The following is a 20,251-nucleotide window of genomic DNA, read 5'->3' as shown; positions in this document are numbered from 1 at the left end:
AAGTGATGAATTTATAACTTCCAACAGTGGGTAATATTTGGGACAATGTATTGTGTTAATTTTAACGTGTTAAGTATTAATAATTAACACTGAATGTGATAAGACGGTTATTCTACCTTTTCCTGTACACATTATGTGGATGAAAACCAGTGTTATTCGTTACCTGCTGTGTGTTGGGGCAGCAGCATCAGAGCCAGTGACATCAACAGACTTCATAAAATTATCAAGAAGATTAGATCTGTAATCAGTCTCAGGCTGGACAGTTTTCAGACCATGGTGGAGAGGAGGATGCTTAAAAAACTGATGTCTATCAAGGACAATGATGAGCACCCTCTTTACCACTCTATCTATCTATCTATCTATCTATCTATCTATCTATCTATCTATCTATCTATCTATCTATCTATCTATCTATCTATCTATCTATCTATCTATCTATCTATCTATCTATCTATCTATCTATCTCATATTATCCTCTGTTATTTACATTCTTTCAGTCAAAATCAGGTATTTTCTATATTTAATTTGATGATCATGTAGACGTTCATAAAAGCTCAGATTAAAGTTGAGGGTTATTCTATCAAAAACAGAGAAAACTGAAGAAAAAACTGCATCTGAAAAAACTGTTGCATCATGATGTTTCCAATATAGGCACTGATTTAATAAAAAAACAAAAAAAGCTTGGACTTTGCTGACATTTCCTGGGTCTGAGGAGGTTAACTGATTTATCACCATTTTTAAAAAAATAAAATAAAATTATCCTCTGCATTTTGCTTTTTTTTTTTTTTTTTTTGGTGGAAATAAGGTATTTTCCTATATTTCATTCACAGATCATGTAGATTTTCATGAAAAGTCAGAGTAAAGTCAAAGGTAATTATGTCAAAACAGAGAAAAATGAAGAAAAAGTTACTTTGCTGATGAGCACCCTCTTTACCACTCTGATCTATCTATCTATCTATCTATCTATCTATCTATCTATCTATCTATCTATCTATCTATCTATCTATCTATCTATCTATCTATCTATCTATCTATCTATCTATCTATCTATCTATGTCTGTCTGTGTCTGCTTTTAAACTTTTTAAAAATAAGAATAACTAATGTGTTTTTAATACAGACTAATGTTTTTAGCTCGTTTTATGCCCTTGTGATTTCATAGAAGATACATCCTCGCGATATTTCGCTGACGAGATCACAAGCGGAAGTAAATATTCGCCATGGCACATTAGCTAGTGTGTGAGGAGCTACAGTGGGAAATTGAGAGTAGATGGTCCTTAAATGTACTGGATAAATATACTCTACATCTCCCAGAATTGGTCATATGAACGTTTGGCAAATATTAAGCCCTCTTCTGCTTTCATAAACTATTCACTGAACGATATTAGAGTAATTGTACAACACGTTTAAAGGCCTGTAAAGACGTATGCTAGCTTACACTTGCTAACCAACGTAAACGCGGTTGAGCTATCGCAGCTTTTACCTTTACTGAAGTGGTTAGTGTCACTAGCTAATGTCGGCTATCATTCTAGACACTCAAGTTACGTTACCGTAGATAACGTTAACTCTGGCCGTGGTGGAGAGAACATTCGGTTGGATCTAAAATGTTCATTGAAAACCTCGATGCCTTGAAAACATGGCTGTCTGAAACCCTCGAGCCCATGTAAGTAACGCTGCTAAGCTGTTAGCCACACAGTTGCTTTCTAAAATTGACTTGCCATTCTAGGTTAGACTTAGATATCGCTATCGACGCGAATTGTTTCTTTTAAACATAGAACGTGCCCGTGCGTCTCTCGGATTGCTGTATAAACATTAACTGCCTTGGTGTAATTTTTACGGACTTCTTTACATTCACAGCTGTGATGCAGATCCCTCTGCACTCGCAAAGTATGTCGTTGCATTGGTGAAAAAAGATAAAACTGAAAAGGAACTTAAAGCCCTTTGTATCGACCAGTTGGACGTATTTCTCCAGAAAGGTACTAAATTCACTAAATATTCACCTTAAATTTAGGTTACTTTTGATGGTTCATTTTCTCATGGCACTTGAATAATTTTCTTTCTTTTGCTATTTTTCAGAGACCCAGCAATTTGTGGATAAGCTCTTTGAAGCTATTAATAACAAAAACTACCTCCCCCAGACAGAGCAACCAGCTTTACTGATAAAAGTTGAGAAAGATGAACAGAAAAAAGACGAGGTAATCTGCCAGTAATGTCATTACTGGGCCAAATGAAGTGGTGACACTGGGACACATTTCATGTTCATTAACCTCAGTATTGAAAACTGAATAACTTTTTCCATGTTGAATACATGTGTGAATAGGTCTCAGTAAGTACTTTCACATGACACTTTACAATTTACAGAAAAAAAAATTTGAGGTAAAAATACTTAAATTACTGCTGTGTGACACAGGGACTCAAAATGAACATTTTTTTCACTTTACGCAAATGTACAAAACATGCTGTTCTCATAAGAAATTGACACTAAATGAAACAGGGCTTTAGCTGTGATGTTAAACTACAGTTGTGAAAACTATTGAATAAAAATGTTTAAATGATAAGTTTGTATGAACATGAAAATGTTGTGACACAGGGACAGCAGTTTGTCACTTTATTCAGTAGTCAGAATAAGACTGCTGGAATGAAAACACTGCAAATATGCTAATTAACTTTTATTTAACATGCATATTACAACTGAAGTGATACAGAGCTAATAGCAGAGCATTTATTTATTTATTTATTTATATTTTTTTTTTTTTACAAATAATTGGATTGTACGTAACCTTTCTATATTTTTGTACTGTTGAATAATTAGTTCTTAAAGATTCACAGACTATTCACTAATACAAACAAGAAAAAATATTATTATTAAAGTTAATAGTGCTTTTACATATATGTCAGAAGTATTACTTTACATAAGTTTACATAAGTACATACATCAGTTATATCTTTTTTCTACAAGTGATACTGAAATTTTGTAAGCAGTTCCATAAAATATAGTTCTTCAGCTAAAAATTGAGCCTATTTTAGAAATGATAGGTGAAACTTTAATTTTTGACACTGATGTTCATTTTCGCTTGATCTGGCCCTACTGTAGTGTATGGACTTAAAGTTTTATTTGCCAATACTTTAAGTTTATGTGATGTCAAATGTCAGTCCTTAGTTTTAATTAACCCGAATGTTTTTGCTGTACAGACAAATCGGGAAGAGGAAAGGGAGAAAAAATTTTCTCGCAGAGTGAATCACAGTCCTCCACAATCTAGCTCTCGCTACAGCAGAGATAGCAGGTATGTGTATCTGCCCTTAAGTTTTCCTCTCTAATCTAATAATTTCGCACTAATACTCATATTTACCCAAATGTTTAGGAGAGGAGATGACCGCAAGAGGGATGACCGTTCCAGGAAGCGAGATTATGACCGGAATCCACCAAGGAGAGATTCCTACCGTGATCGCTACAATCGCAGGAGAGGACGCAGTCGCAGTTACAGTCGCAGTCGTAGCCGGAGTTGGAGCAAGGACCGCATCCGAGATCGAGAAAGGGACAGGGACCGAGAAAGAGATAGGGACAGAGATAGGGATAGAGATCGCACTAGGAGCAGGTCCCACAGCAGAACTCGTTCCAGAAGCAGGAGTAGAGGTAAGAACCTGACTAGAGGAATGAAAATGATTATCAACTGCATATTCTGTCAACAAATTTGTTTTGTGTCCTCTTATACTGATGCATTTTGTCAGATTTTTTTTTTTTTAATGAATAAATGTTCATAGTATTGTAATTGAAAGACTTCTTTTCATTAAATTGTGGAGTGTATCAATAGTATTTAGTGCATGATTGTCCAGCTGACTGACCCTGAAGATCCTCTTGAATATTCTCATAAAATGCTACAAGATGGCTAGTAGTTGCAACAAATCATGCGGACTGATGAGGAGACAAATATATAACAATTGTCTGATTAAAATTATGCATATTTTCTGTTTTTGACATTTGGTGGAAATGTGGCTACTGTTGGGCACAATACTGGTCTATACATGAAATGTAGTGCAAGACATGAAAAAGTACATTTAACATTTTCGGGGTTACTTAGAGCCGTGGGAGACTTTTGTCACCAATTTTTCATCAAATCTGTTAAACCCCAGTCATAGCCTAAGTATCAAGAATCTATCTGTGGTTACTCACCTGAACCTCCTCCCTCACGATGAACAATTTCGAAGTGCCGCCCACCATAAACAAACCATGTGTTTATAAACAGAGCCAGGAGTTAACTCGGGCATCTTAGGAATTTTGTCGCGACAAGCATTGTGGGAAGTGGAGGTTTGCGCAGCTGCCTGGTAGCGGCGGCGCAACCACATGATATTATATGACTGCAACAAATACGATGCGGAAACAGCTGGAGGGAAGTGGGGCTCCGCCTGGCAGCAGCAGCTACAAGAAACACGACACGGAAACAGCTGGAACGCCGCTTCCCTCCTGCCACTGTCAGGTGGCTGCGCGAACCTTCGCTTCCCACAATGCATGTTGCGCCAAAATTCCGAAAATCCCTGAGTTAACTCCTGGCTTTGTTTGTAAACACATGGTTTGTTTATGGTGGGTGGCACTGCGAAGTTGTTCATCATGAGGGAAGAGGTTCAGGTGAGTAATCACAGAAAGACTTGTGGATTTGTGATACTTAGGCTATGACTGGGGTTTTACAGATCTGATGAAAAATTGGTGACGAAAGTCTCCCATGGCTTTAACAAACAACAGAGACGGAGAAAGTTGCTTCTGCTTATCCCTTAAAAATCCAGTAATATTTCTGTTTATTTTCTTGTATCTTTTCAGAACGAGATTCTGGAAAGTTGAAGTATGATCATGATCGAGTTGACAGATCAGAGAGTGGGGATGGATATACGCCAGCCGCCCTGGTTTCAACTGCAACCACATCCCACTTTCCTGTGCCAACACTTAGCAGCACCATTACAGTCATCGCCCCAACACATCACCATAGCAACAATACTACTGAGAGCTGGTCAGACTTTCGGCCTGATCACCCGGTGGACCGCGGCCCTTTTAGTAGGGGACCACCTCCACAACAAAGAAAACGATGCCGTGACTATGATGGTAAGGAAAGTTGGGTAAAATCTTTTAATAGGCACTTTAAAGCTTACATCGAAAGGAAATGACATTTTAAATACACCAATAGTTTTTTTTGTTTTTTTTTTTCAACATTGTATGTGTTTTTTTTTGCAGAGAAAGGCTTTTGCATGCGAGGGGACATGTGTCCATTCGACCATGGAAGTGACCCTGTTGTAGTGGAGGATGTCAATTTGCCAAATATGCTTCCTTTTCAACCTCCACCTATTCCGGGTGTGGACCCCCCACCGCCACCAGGACTCCCACCCCCACCACCACTCATGAACCCCCCACCTGTGAATCTGAGGCCTCCTGTGCCCCTCCCAGGTGCTCTTCCACCTAGCCTTCCCCCTGTTGCAGGTAGGATTCCGAATGAAACATGAACCTAGTAATAAAATTACACTTACAAATGGGAAATGTTGTAAGTGTATTGTAGTGTAAGCATTTAGTGTATCAAGTTGTAAAACAGGTAGTCCAGGGTAGTAACAAAATAAAAGCAATACAGTAATGTTAATCAGCAAACTAAAGAAGAAATAAAGATTCCAAAGAACAAAATGATGGTGGGTGACTTGCCAAATGACATGAAGGTTGCTCATCTCTGTTGTGGGGGAGCCACATTGCTAAACTGAGTCATGACTAATCCCTTATCTGCTACTGCGACAGTATTGACATAGTGTGACTTGTGGATAAAGTTGGATATACTGCAATTCTTTTTCAACTGGATTTTACCTGCTCTGTACGGTAACATGAAGCTATTTATTCTGAGATTTGTTTGAGTAAGAAAAGGCAATATATTCAACAAAAGAACACACTATCCTTTAAGAGAGATTTGTTGATACACAGTAAATAGAGTACTGTTCATGGTATGAGGACTTTCAGCTGATGCTACCAAAAAGTTCTTTTATAAGAAAGCTGGTGATGCAAAACAGTATTTTTAGTTCATTTCATTCATTAAGCACTGGTGTTGGTGAGTTATTAGAAATAGTGCCATGGAAATGAATCAGCGTGTTTGAAAATGGTTATTCTCTAAACAACCAAAAAAAAAAAACGTGAAGAGGGAAAAGGACTTGGCTACCTGGTGTGAAAAATAATCAATCTAACATTAATTTATAGAATTTGTTTGACCCGATGTGGTACTTTTTGTTTGAACTTTCTTCTTTAAAGTTTTTGTTTTCTGTCTGACCCAGGCCCGCCGCCTCCACTTCCTCCACTGCAGCCAGCAGGCATGGATGCTCCTCCCAATTCCATCACCAGCTCTGTTCCCACTATTGTCACTTCTGGGATGCGCTCCTCACTCCCCCAGGCCTCTGCACCACTCTTCACCTCTGGTATGGATTGTGTGTTTGACGTCATTTACATTCTGTCAACCTAAATGATTGTGACAAAAATGGCTCCAGTGCTTTTGTACAAGTGTATCCCTCTTCTGCTCATCAGACACTTATGAGACAGATGTGTACAATCCTGAGGCTCCCAGCATCACCAGTTCCTCCAGGCCTGTCTATCGCCACAGGGTTAATGCGCAGAGACCCAACCTGATTGGCCTGACCATGGGAGAGGTGGACCAGCCACAGAGAGGTATTGTTCACTAAAAGTAAAGGACTGAAACTTTGCTGGATACAAATACTAAGTACTAAGCAGGATGGAACTTTTGAATGCCATGTTTTTGTATCTATCACATGCAGCTGTGTATGTGTTTAATGGTGTGTGTGATGTAGTTAGTTGTATTCTGAAATTAAGCTGCCAGTGTTTTTCCTTCACCAGATAAAATCCCAAATAACAGTATGAGGATTGTTATGGAATCCGACTCAAGAAAGAGATCGGCTATCTCCCACGATGGAGGCATCCATTCCAAGAAGCCTTGGTTTGAGAAGTAAGAAAGGCATACCTGGTGCCTTTTCAACATTGTGCTTTTTCAGCAACAATAGGCTGAAGTAAGCTGGTCATGTGTTTCCGGTTTCATTTCTCTTTCCCTTTTATGCTTAGACCCAACTTTAACAAACCCAACCACCAGGGCTACCACAAGAGAGCCCCATTCAACTCCCTAAACGCCAAGCTGCTGGTTCGGCAAATTCCCCCCGAGCTCAACAACATCAGCAAACTCAATGAACATTTCAGCAAGTTTGGCACCATCGTTAATCTACAGGTCAGTGTCTGTCTACTAGGAAGAGAACTCAGTTTGATGGTGTACATTTTCTTAATGTATGAAATTAAATCCAGTGCAGTATATAATTGATATAGAGGCAGTACATAATCTTGCATCAGAGAAACACGTGGTAGTGTCATTAGAGACAGATTTGTCAATGCCAGTAGAATATATTCTGATGAAGCAAGTAGAAACCACTTGTTTATTGCAATTGAAAACACCAGTATTATTCACTAGTTTGCAATAATATCTTTAACCAAATTGTGATTTTTTTTTTTTTTTTTTTTCTGGAACCTAATGCATGTTAGCAATGATGGCAAACAGAGTCAGTTATATTAAGGTGATGTCAAACAACACATGGGAGCTTAAAGCCTACCCTGCACTTTTGATGATGATGATGACAATAATAATAATGCTTTATCGTTAAAAGTTGAGGTAGCGTTCAGATGAACAATGCAGCTAACATTATTTATCTGACACGCAATTGTCAATGCAAGCTCACAAGTATCGCTTAAATTTTTGTTTAACAGGTGGCCTATCAGAATGACCCAGAGGGGGCACTCATCCAGTTTGCTTCTCCAGACGAGGCCAAGCGGGCTATGCAAAGCACCGAGGCAGTTCTTAACAACCGCTTCATCAGGGTGCACTGGTTTCGTGAGGATGGAGCTGAAGGTCACGGTCAGGGCCAGAGCCAGTCGCACTCACAGCAGCAGCCACATCCAGCCATGGTAAAATTTAATTTAACTACTTTTGTAGCATAGTATAGCTGTATAATATCTTCATAGTATTTCCACAAAAAAATTACATGACCTATCTAAAATTCTAGATTACATAGTATGTTGTTGATATTTTTAGTGCAACACATGGAAAATTAATAGATTGTGATGCTAGTCCCAGTAATTTCAGAGACTTAATTTAGGGGCATTCATTTTGAGGAAACGGCAAAAGAGGTAGACTTTTCTCTACTATCTGGGCTTCTCGATGTATGGCTGCCACAGTTGACTGTAAAGCCAAAGACCAAATATTCATAAGGAAACAAACAGAAAATTTGCAACTACTTAGAAAACACCAGTCTACAACTTTCGGAAAACTTGCCTTCTTACACCAACGCAAGTTGGTGAGATAGTGAGTTGTATTTTCAGTATTGACAAAATGGTGAATTATTTCCATTTAGAGGAGTTGATGTCACTTGTATTAAGCGGAGAACCATCAGTGAAATTGAGTTTAGATGAGGTGGGCTTGTTCATGCTGCTGCAACTTCATCCTGAAACTGCAAAAAATGTTTTTGTCTTGTTCCAAGTCTTTGGTCTTGACAGTACAGTATCTATTCTAGAAGATGCAGTATGCCAGTAACTGAAGTAGAGGTTGCACATGCACTAGAAGCACTTAATGACAAGAAAATTAGAATGGAAATATCGGAGTTGTCACACTGCCTTTTCTAAGACAACCACTAATAATGTAGTGAACATGTAGTTTACATTTATATATGCTTTGATGTTCAGCAGCCCTCAGCCACATCTCTTAAACAGTCTGTGAAAGACCGCCTCGGACCCCTGCTCACTGTGAACTCCGAACCTTCCCAAGATTCCAGTGTAGCCTCTCAGGTGTGTGTGGGTGAATAGGGGGCCACGTAAAGCTGTGCTTTCTCCCATTTATGCGTCAAAATCTGCAGAATGTATGTATAAAGCCCTTTTTTTTCTGCCACTGATATAGAATCCTTCAAAAGTGTCGGTGAAAGACCGTTTGGGTTTCTCAGCCAAACCAGCAGCTCCTGTTGAGAAGGTGGGTGGTTGCTCATGTGTTTGACTGTCTTTATTGTATGTACACATCTTTTATTTCCCCCTTTGCTCATATGGTCAAAGTCATTTTACGTCTTTGCACTTATCTCCTTTGAAGGTTTTTTCTACCTCCATGGGACTCACAAAGACTGTATACAATCCTGTTGCTTTGAAAGCAGCACAGAAAACCACAGAGGACGCCCTGAAGAAGAAACAGGTGAGAAAAATGCAGCAGGAATGGGATTAAAAAGAAGCAAGGACAGAGTTTATCTGGTAAAAAATGTCAAAGGAATGATGCAATAGCTGGCAGCCTCTTAGTTTGAATTTTCACACTTAAAAATCAAAAGTAGTATCTGATCATGTCATGGCTATAATTCTTCTCACAGGAAGCTCTAAGACTACAGCAGGACGTGAGGAAGAAGAAGCAGGAAATTCTGGAGAAACATATTGAGACACAAAAGGTAACAAGTGGTGCCAGGCACAATAAACCCCACCCCTTGCATGTATTGTGGCCTATTTTGGCATCAATCCAGTTGATGTCATCATGTCTATATGTGTGCTTATGTCAGCATATCAGTTGCCTCTATATATGTGCCAAGTTTGAAGTAAATTGAAACAAAATTGATGTTTTTGTAGACATTTGAAATTTAGCCCATTATAAGTAAATTGGAGAAGCAATAAGATTTTAAAAATTCATAAAACATTTGAACTTTGACCACCTTTTTCCAAAATGTAACCACATGTATTCTGGGTCACTGGCAATCTATAAACCCAATTTGGTATGAATTCAACCAATAGTTTTCCTGCTACAGACATTTGAAATTTTGGGGGAAACAAAAGATTTAAAAAATTCATAAAAAATTTTAACTTTAACCTACTGTTCCCAAAATGTAATCAGATCTATTCTGGGTCACTGGCAACCTATTAACCCAATTTGGTATGGATTCAAGTTTGGCTGCTAGAGTGTTAAAAAAGAAACAAACAAAGAAATGGAACCAAAAACAATACCCTTTGCCTCCCCTGTAGGGGGTGGGGTAACAATGGACTGCATTTAGGACTGTCTTGAGGAGGTTAGTGCTGTTGGGCTGGAGGTATGGGGTGGATGTATGAGGGGTGAGGAGCTCCTTAAAGTGTACCTGTACTGGTCACATGTCCTTAAGATCTACCTGTACTAGTCATGCGTACGACATTAATTGTGTTTTGTGTAATATAAGCAAGATAGATGCAAATTCTGTAAAAAAAAAAAAAAAAAAAGTCACCATAAATGCACCAGAACCTATGGGGAGCAGACATTGCCGACTGGAAGTGACCTACCATCGTTGTTTCCAGGAGACCAGTGTAAGTAAACAACCAGCAATCAGTGAGTGAGATGGAGTGAAAAGCACGAGTTTGTGCAGCTGTAAGCTTGGCATTCTGCCATTGTCTTAGAGACATGACCCAGCACTGGCAGATAAAATGTCTTTTCATACTGGTGTCTGCTGCACGGGGTCAGTGACCAGTCCATCACAGCCCAGGTAATCGGACAAAACAATGAGGCTTCATCTCTGCTGTTACTGGAACAGCCTGTGAAGGATGGAACATGTCTCTGACCATGCCTGACTGATGGAGCAGTGACTTAGTACTTGCACGTACTTGACAACATGAGTTACCTGATGGAACCGCTAATATTGTATGTGATCTTTTGAAATAGGTAGCAATGAAAATTCACTACAGGTACCCTTTTAGGCAGGTAGTCGGGGGCATTTCTATAGACCCATTGGTTGGTGATGAGAGCAGTCTTGTATTCAGTTCTGGAAGTGATGGAAAATTGGCGTGATGGTTTTTTTCCCCATTTGTGGACTGTTGTTAAGACTCTGGTAGCACTGTTTTGAATGAATTGCAGTTTTAGAGCTGTTTCCTGGGGATCCCATAGAGAAGGGCGTTACAGTAGTCAAGCATCGAGGAAACAATGGCGTAGACGTGCTTCTCTGCATCTGTAGCAGTGAGGGAAGGGCAGAGCTCTGAGATGATCTTAAGATTGAAAAAACATGTTTTAACAGATGTTTGATGTGGTTTTTGGATGTTAGGTGTGGGTCCAGTTGCACACTGAGGTTGGTTACAGAGGTTCAGTGGTATATTCTGACCAGAGGAGGTGGTTTACATTTTGATGGAGCTTTACAGGATGCCTATTATATCAAAGTTAAACATGGAGTTACAATAGAGGTCTGAGGTGTTAGTTGTGCACTGTGAGAGGCTGGAATTCCTAAGCAAGTCTGTCAGTGGTCCCTGTGTTTAGATTTGGGAGTGAAGACTGAGTGGGAACTGTGAGTCATTTATTGTGTGATTTGATTCCCCCCCCCATATTTTGAATTCTTACACTGGCTCAGTCTTTCTCCTTATATCCCACTCCCTGTTGTTTTACAATGATTTATTTTTTTTATCTTGGCAGTTATGACGTTCTCTAAATTCTTTGCTATTCTTCCACAGCTCCTGATATCCAAACTTGAAAAGAACAAAACAATGAAAGCTGAGGATAAAGCCAAGATCATGGAAACTCTTGGCACCTTGACAAAGAGCATCACCAAACTACAGGAGGAGATAAAGGGAATCTCAGGCAGCAACAATCTACTCCGGACAGTCAAGAGCAAAGCCCAGGTAGTACATTATTTCAGCTCTATCTGTTATACATGCACAAAGATGACTGTTTTGACAGTTTTTCCCTGCATAGTTGCCTTTGACTCTCTGCTTCTTGTTTGAAGTGTGATTAAGTCTGTATTAATTTGTTCAGGCCCAGAAGGAGCTGCTGGATGCCGAGTTGGACTTGTATAAGAAGACTCAGGCTGGAGAGGATACGGCTATGTTGAAGATCAAGTACACACAGCTTCAAATTGAGGTAGAAACTTTATGTTGAGGAAAGAATACTCTCTTTCTGAGATTGTAATTGGATAAATGTTTGCATGGTTGTCACTCCGGGACAGAGTCATTATAGTCATAGCATAACAAAAGAATTCTGTTTGATGAGAGATATTACTAATATACAACTCTGGAAGTTATATTGAAGTGGTTTTATTATTTATAGGTATATGTTTGAATATTTTGTTTTTAGTCTAGGAACTGCAGACAAAGGTTTCTCCCAAACTCAGGATAGAAATATTGTCATTACTGCAGAAAATGATAACTAGCAAAAGAAAAAACATGCAACATTTTCAGACCTTAATTAGGTAGAAGTTTAGATTCATTTTGAACAGTAAATTAGTCTCATGTTTTACCTATGAGGAGTTCAGAAATTAATATTTTACCCAAGCATTAATACATCATGTCATTTTCTCTTAACAGTCTTTCATATTTATGACAGTTGACTTTTATACTATATTTCTTTGGGGGACCCACTTTTTAAAAATGACAAACCAATGTGACACAAATCACAAGTCGTCACTACAAATCATGAAAAGAACAAATTCTTGCATAAAATATGGACTATCATGAGCATTTTTGCATCTTGAATGCATAAACCAGACATTTGAAGAGAAATACAGCTGCAAAAGTGTGTACTTCCACCTCTAGCTTTGTTATTTTTGCTGAGTCGAAATGGACACACATATGTATTGTATGTTCATGTAATACATTAATTATTATACATATACAGTATTTATTATACATTTAATAATTATTATATATACATATTTCCAGATACATACATATTTATTATACGTATACAGATATACCTGGAATTCCGTCCATCAGTCCAAGACTTTGGTTCAACCAATTTGTCAGACACTATTCACCCGATTCTTTTCAAATTTCACACACATGTTCTTTACATGTGCTTTCTTCCACTTTTTGCATTGTTTTTATGAGATTTTGAAACGCTTTTGAAAAGATTGAAAGTTGAGACTCAAATTTAATCCCTGGGTAGGTAGGGTATCAGTGAGCTGAAGGGGCATAGTGTTGTATGACTGGATGTCACTTTTTAGTGTGACCTCTGACCCCATATCTAGAAATGTATCTTAATGCAGAAACTGAGAAATGCACATGTGTGGTCATTATAACTTTAATAAACTGACTAACCTTGTGTTGGTCTTGGACTGTTACTCAGTATTGTACTTATGATGAATCATAGCTTATGTATTGACTGCGTGTGTTGCATGACAACATGCATGTTAAACCTTTAGAACCCAAATGAATACATTTAGAGGGACTTAACAGGATTCACATTGTATTGTTCCTGTCTCATCAGAAAAAACATATAAACACTTTAAATATGTTACTATACTTAATACTTTTTTCTAAATGAAAGAAAAATAATGCAAATAAATGCAAAAATAAATGACGCATAACAGGGTTTCATTTTAGCATGGTTTCTTTTTGAAAGTTTTTATTAAAATGCATTAAAAGCAAATTCATCTGGAGACCAAATGGCCCTCTACCAACCTGTGGTTTATGACCCAGTCTTTGGGACTGCACACTTCAGCTACTCCTGGAGCAAAAATCCATGCAGCTGAGGTTCAGCTTTGTTTAATGGCTTGTTACTATCAGTCTTGATCACTTAATGATATCCCAGTAGGATTTCTGGATTTTTTTTTTTTTTTTTCCATTTAATTTTTTCACTAACTGTATTTTTTTCCTGTTTGATTATCTTCTCAGGCGGCCAAAAGGGGAATCCTGTCACCAGGACGAGGACGGGGAGTCCACACTCGGGGCCGTGGAGCTCCCAGGGCCCGAGGCAGGGGTACCAGAGGGCGGGGAAGAGGTGTGCCAGTGCATGCAGTTGTAGACTATCGACCGCGAGCTCTGGAGATTTCTGGATTCAGTGAAGCGGACCACGTAGACCTACTGCCACACTTTGCTGTAAGTAACCTTTAAACTACTGTAGTTGATAATTGGTTAGAGATCAGTGAGAGCTGTGAAGACTATTTTCAACTTGTTGAGTGAGCAGGTCAGTATACCTCAATTTAATAATTTACTCTGTGTAACCAGAAATGTATGAAATTCACTATTTCAGGTAACTGATACAATTAAAACTGATGACAGTCATGGTATATGATACATACTTTATATTTGCCACCACCATATCACACTCTGCATGTTAAATTCCATATTACTAATATACAGAAGGCAGGCAAAAACCAACAGCGCCCTCTGGTGTATGTAGTTGCACAGTAATACATAGTGTTAAATCTGATTTCATTCATTACTTGGTATTAAATTGGCAATTGCCAAAGTACAATGTGTATATTACAGACTTTCACTTTTTAGTCACATTAGTAATCTTAAACAGCCTGATAATTTATAAGTTTGTCAGTTAATTAAGCTCCAATATTAAATAAACTCGGCAGAATCAAATACCACAAACTAGTGAGGCACTTAAAACTGGGGGGTCTCTTGTATAATGTTGAGGACTTGTATTAATGTTGTTTTTCATCCATAGTCTGTACAGAATTAATGCATGTTTGCTACTAAAGTCACCAAAATGTTGTGTCCACTATTTTGAAGCAATTTGGAGAGATAGAAGATTGCCAGATTAATGAAAACAACTTGTCTGCAATCATCACTTACAAGACCAGAGCAGAGGCCGAACAGGTGAGGAAAAAGTGGCCTTAATGTTAAATTAAAATACTAAAAGATGTCTTTGTTTTTGTTTTGACACTTAACACAGCCATTTTCTCATGTACTTTTCTAGGCAGCGCTTCATGGAATGAGGCTGAACAACCAGAGTTTACACCTAGCTTGGCATAAGCCTGTCATGAACCTCAATAGTAATGATGCTGAAGAGGCAGAACCAGAGGAAGATGAGGTTTGTAGGCGTTTACTGCATTGTTTTGACAGTTTTTAGCTTACCGGCCAACAGGCCATAAGCTATTGTCGTCATGCGTCGTCCGTCGGCGTCGTCCGTTACAATAATTTCAATCGTCGTCTTCTCCGAAACTACAATTCCGATTGACTTCAAACTTGGTATACAGCTTCTTTATGATGATGTCAACAAAAGTTTGTGAAATTATTTGGATCCGGATCTGATTCTGGATTTGGTGCGACTTTGAAAAATTTCCCCATTATAAGAGATAGGAAGTGGATCGATGCAATAACTCAGTAAATATAAATGATATCCAGTGTAAATTTCTACAGTCCAGCCCTGATGGGGAGATGACCAAAACATAATGTCCACATGCTGATCAGGATCTTCTTCTGGATCCGGGAACTTACAGAAAATTTAACATGGGCTCTTATGGGGAAAACATTTCAATCGTCTTCTTCTCCGAAACTACTGTTCTGATTGACTTCAAACTTGGTATACAGCTTCTGTATGATGATGTCAGCACAAGGTATTGAAATTATTTTGATCTGGATCTAATTCTGGATTTGGTGCAACTTTGAAAAATTTTCCCATTATAACAGATAGGAAGTGGATTAATACAATAAATCAGTAAGTATCAATGATATCAAGTTGGAATTTGAATTTTTTACAGATCTGATTGGAATATGACCAAAAAATCGGCTATTTCTGTAATATAATAAATACACAGAACTGGGCGATAATAAATGGCATCTGGATAAATTTCCCAAATCACCTACAACTGGTCCTATTTTTCTTCAAATCAATGTATTCCACGATAACTCGACACACCTGGTTGACTCAGCTTTTCAGAAAGAGAACTGGTTCTGATACTTATTAGTTATAGTGAACTCTTGGACATAAAATCATTGTACACCTGCCTTTAATGGTGATTTAGAAGTTCTCTGTTGAGACTTCAGATGAACCTACTGTGTACCTGTTCACACTGCAGGTGAAAGTGGCCCAAATCTGACTTTTTTTTGCCCATATATGATTTTTTTTTTTCCTTTTTTGACAGTCTGAACCCAGGCCATTTTCATATGTGGTCCTAAATTGGATACATATCTGATTTTTTGCAATGTGACTTCAGTCTGAACAGTCCTGTAGCATTTCATCTGATGTTTAAATCACTGAAATGTGTCAGATGTCACACTTCTGCTCTGGAGGAGGTGGGATCCGGCAAGATCCATATGTATTTCTGTAAACACAGTGCGCTGCGTGTGACATCACATCTTTGTCTGACCATGCGGGTCACTTCAGGACTGTAGACTGTTCACACATGAGTCTGATGGCAGTCGCATCTCAATTATAATGTGAATAACCACGCAAATATATCAGATTTCAGCAAAAAAATTTGATTCGAGCAGCAAGACCTGCAGTGTGAACATAGCCTTAGAAAACACAAGAGGGAGCCATTACACATTCCAACAAGCAGCATCTTCACACGGTTTGACATTTTCCTCTGGTTTATGTTGAAGAGGTTTTAAAGTGGGAACATTTACTCCTTTAACTTTTTCAGGTTCAGGTTTATTCATACCCGTAGGTAGACTGGGACTTAATACTTAATACAAATATGTAACATTTCCAGATTTTATGACTTTCCTACTTTATCAATGTAAATGTACATATGTATTATGTGCACATTGTATTTTACCTCACTTTTTCATAAACATTAGAACAGAGGTGTCAAACTCGTTTAGTTCAGGGCCCACGTACAGCCCAATGTGGTCTGAAGTGGGCCGCACCAGTAAAATAATAACCTATAAAAATTGACAGCTCTAAACTTGAGTGAGTGTAAAAGTATAATTACGTTAAGGGAAATGTTTACTTCTACAAACTATCCTTAAAAAAATGCCAATAACATCAGCAACTATGAAATTTCTTGATAAAAATAAGCCCAATTTTAACAATATTACGCCTCAGTTTATCATTACCTCCGCCAAGGAGGTTATGTTTTTGCCAGGGTTTGTTTGTTTGTTTGTCTGTCTGTTTGTTTGTTTGTCTGTCCGTTAGTGTGCAACATAACTCAAAAAGTTATGGACAGATTTGGATGAAATTTTCAGGGTTTGTTGGAGATGGGATAAGGAAGAAATTATTAAATTTTGGTGGTGATCGGGGGTGGGGGGGCCCACGGGGGGGGGCCACTGATCAGCCTTGGCGGAGGTCTGCGCTCTCCGAGTGCTTCTAGTTTTCACATGTATTCCACTTTACAGATCACAGTGGATCTACAAATACAAAAAACATTCAGTAATAGGCAGAATATTGTTAAAATTACACTTTTCTTAAGACATTTCAGGTTCATATATGTTTCTGGATACTCAATTTTTTTGTGAATGGATAGTTTGTGTGTAAACTTTTTTTCCCGTAATTTTACTTTTTTGCTCTAAAACAAAGACAAGCATTTGGAGTTGTTATTATGATTGTAATTTAATGGCCCGACCCACTTGAGATCAAATTGGGAGGAATGTGGAATCTGAACTCAGATGGTTATAAATATCTTCATATCATATCTGCATGTTACAAATTCACTCCATGGGCCGAATTGGACCCTTAGGCGGGTCAGTTTGGGTCCATGGGCCATATGTTTTACACCTGTGCATTAGAATACAAAAAATTTCTTTAGAGAAGCTATTTTTTTAGTTTTATTGTTTTATATATAATTAATCAAATTTTTGTATGCAGTTATTGCTCAGGTTATATCGTTTATTATGGGTTGCTCTTATTTACAACCTGTTAATACGTAATTTGACACATTAAAGTAAGTAGTAAAGCCTGCGCCCTAAGCCCAACCTACAGAGAGCACTGACCCTTTTTTCTCCATCTGTTTTTCATTTTTAGTACCCAGACGAGTCCCTGAGTGACGATGCATTACTGCAAGACGACGATGAAGAGGATGATGACAATGAGCCTCGATCCTGGCGAAGATGAAGAACAGCTCCTGGTTGCTCTGGTGTGGAGGACGTGCAGCTGTCCACTAACTTTTCAAGATTTCAGTGCCGGTTTATGATGTATTTCACTTCTTTGCTGGACTTTTTTTTTTTCCCTCTCAAATATGTAACTGGCATAGCAACAATGTGCAAGTTAGATTAATTTTAATGTTTACCAGATACAACAATGGTGATTTTTTTTTTTAATGCTCTTAATGTAGAAGTAGTTCTGTGCCCTTTCCTTTTTTTTTTCTCCTTTCTTTCTTTCACAAAACACAAATAGTTTGTCGGGATAGGTGACAATGTTCACTTAAAGACACATTTGCTAACTTGTTTTAAGAAAACAGAACCTGTGTTGTAATTTGAAATTGAATGACAGACTGTAGCTTTTGCAGAATAGTGTTAGGTTGACTGGTTTAATGCTCATGTGTAAATATTTTATGTATGGGTTGAAATTATTTGTATAAATGCTTGGCTTCTCAGTTCTTGGCTTTACTTTGAATTGTGTAAAAAAAGAAAAGAAATAAAGAATTGAAATGGTCTGATAACATCCTGCCAAAACACCAAAAAAAAGAAAAATAGAAAACAAATGTTGGCAGTGAAAAAAGAAAAAAAATCCAAAAGAGTGTAAAAAAGACCATTTCAAAAAACAAAAAAACTTCCTCTTCACCAAAAGAGCAAAACTTCCAACAAACTTCCTCCTTACACCCACACTTTTTTTTTTGTCGGTAAGGTAACTTTTTACATACCATATGAAGGTAAGGGCATGAAATAAATGCTTTATTCATTCCTTTATACACTTTACTCTGTACTGGAGACAGTAAATCTAATCTGCAGGTTCAGTCACTGATAGAAAGAGTAATAATGGCTAAAATATTTGATTTTCATTTTTTTGCAGGAGCAGAGTCTGCAGAATCCTGACACAGCTGCTCCATCTCCAACAGCCTTCAGCATCTGAAGATTTTATGAACTGAATGTTGTATTTAATGTTTCATTTTGTACTTGACAAATAAATTATCATGTATGAAAAATATAGCAACATTTTGGGTCTGATATAAAGTTTCTTTCCATTTTCTGAACTGCATCTGAAGTTTAAAATTTCTTTTTTTGCCTAAAAAATAGTTTTCAGAGAACTTCTGTTGAATTCCAAAGTTAATGTTAAGTTAAATGATACTCAAGATTGTTTGAAATAGTACAAATATTGTTATTACAGCCTTTTATCAGGGTCTGAACTTTCATGAAAAACCTGGAAAAGTCATAGGGTTTTAAAATGTCCATGCCAGGAAATGTCATAAAATTATCTAAAATAGTCAAAAATTTTCAAAAACTTGTGGGATGTAATTTTTATGGAGAAAACTGCTCACCCTTTGATGAAATCGGTTCCAATTTCCAAATAAAATGAGTCAGATTTTTTTCTATCTTCTAGCTGATATTTAACTTCATAAGACCCAGGAAATGTCAGCAAAGTACAAGCTTTTTTGTTTTTATTAAATAAGTGCCTATGTTGGAAACAACATGATGCAACAGTTTTTTCAGATGCGGTTTTTAAAAATTTTATGGCATGTCCTTTGTGGTGGACAGTTTTTTTTTGTATAAAGTTGTAAAACTCTTGTCCACAAATGTGAACAGAAAACCCATAGCTGGGTCTGGGGAGGTTAAAGCATTTTGTCCATGAATGTTTTACATCTATAACATTTTAAAGCATGTGATGCATTTACTTCCTTACATTTTGTCTGCATTTAAATCAAAGGAAATTTGTAAGAATTGAGAGAACAGCCATGGTTTTCCTTCAGATGTAGTTGCTAGAATGGCTTTTTAGTTGTTTCCAAAACAATGCATTTTATGTTGTTCAATCCATTATTAAAACATGTCATTAGCTTAATAGTTTTTTAATAATCCAAATGAATATCAAAATCATTAGTTGATAAAAAAAAAAAAAAAGATTGGTATTTCATTTTCAGTCCAGATTCATTCATGCACTGTTCATTCGTGGGTAATGCACATTATATTACTGATCCACGAAAAGTCAAGGAAACGTGTTGAAATTTAATCTGAAGAAATATGTGGGAACCCTGGCTAGTGAAGAAACAGTCTTAAGAACTATGACTATTTTTTGTAACTAATGACATCCCATATGTTTTTTTATATTTATTCAAATATCCATTCAATGTTGTCCCCACGTCCACAATTTTGTTATACTCCATGACCTTGTTTTTATCCATGGTTTTGTCACTCTGTCTACATACTTTCGACCATAAATACACTTCTGTGGTTTTGTTTTTTTCAGTATTTACCACACACCTACAGTGGCTCTTCTCCACCAGGCTCCATCTCCCACAATCCCTCTGCCCTGAATGAGAGGACAAATAACCCAATCAGTGTCCACCAGTTCAGGTTCTGGGGCCACCCCTGGTGCCTGTCAGGCTTGGGGAGATAATTGTGAGAAATCAGATTTGCCTTTGCAAAATATGCAGAATATTTGTGCTTTATCA

General features: G+C 37.7%; 1 protein-coding gene across 2 annotated transcripts; it reads left to right on the top strand.

Annotated features, from left to right (window-relative positions):
* Nucleotides 1-1,211: 1,211 nt before the first annotated feature.
* LOC115413509 (RNA-binding protein 26-like) lies at nt 1,212-18,798 on the top strand. Of its 2 annotated transcripts, none has more exons than XM_030126408.1 (22): nt 1,212-1,661; nt 1,856-1,974; nt 2,075-2,193; nt 3,191-3,282; nt 3,361-3,632; nt 4,812-5,090; nt 5,220-5,462; nt 6,290-6,430; nt 6,537-6,677; nt 6,864-6,972; nt 7,086-7,245; nt 7,776-7,973; nt 8,751-8,849; nt 8,959-9,027; nt 9,142-9,240; nt 9,410-9,484; nt 11,490-11,657; nt 11,791-11,895; nt 13,647-13,850; nt 14,496-14,582; nt 14,683-14,796; nt 17,671-18,798. In XM_030126408.1, the coding sequence occupies exons 1-22, from the start codon at nt 1,603-1,605 to the stop codon at nt 17,758-17,760; spliced, it is 3,042 nt and encodes a 1,013-aa protein (XP_029982268.1). In that variant the 5' UTR covers nt 1,212-1,602; the 3' UTR covers nt 17,761-18,798. The 2 variants fall into 2 exon arrangements, with proteins under 2 accessions (XP_029982268.1, XP_029982257.1); XM_030126397.1 differs by having other exon boundaries at nt 8,748-8,849.
* The last annotated feature ends 1,453 nt before the right edge of the window (nt 18,799-20,251 follow it).

Source organism: Sphaeramia orbicularis, chromosome 3 (genome assembly GCF_902148855.1).
Source record: "Sphaeramia orbicularis chromosome 3, fSphaOr1.1, whole genome shotgun sequence".
Lineage (NCBI taxonomy): Eukaryota > Metazoa > Chordata > Actinopteri > Kurtiformes > Apogonidae > Sphaeramia > Sphaeramia orbicularis.
This window is presented reverse-complemented; position numbering and strand designations above follow the sequence as displayed.

Excerpts from the sequence above, each read along its gene's own strand:
- LOC115413509 (XM_030126397.1), top strand. The coding sequence starts at position 1,603 with ATGTTCATTGAAAACCTCGATGCCTTGAAAACATGGCTGTCTGAAACC. Across the intron at positions 11,896-13,646 it reads ACACACAGCTTCAAATTGAG|GCGGCCAAAAGGGGAATCCT; the intron begins GTAGAAACTTTA and ends TTATCTTCTCAG. Across the intron at positions 13,851-14,495 it reads ACCTACTGCCACACTTTGCT|CAATTTGGAGAGATAGAAGA; the intron begins GTAAGTAACCTT and ends ACTATTTTGAAG.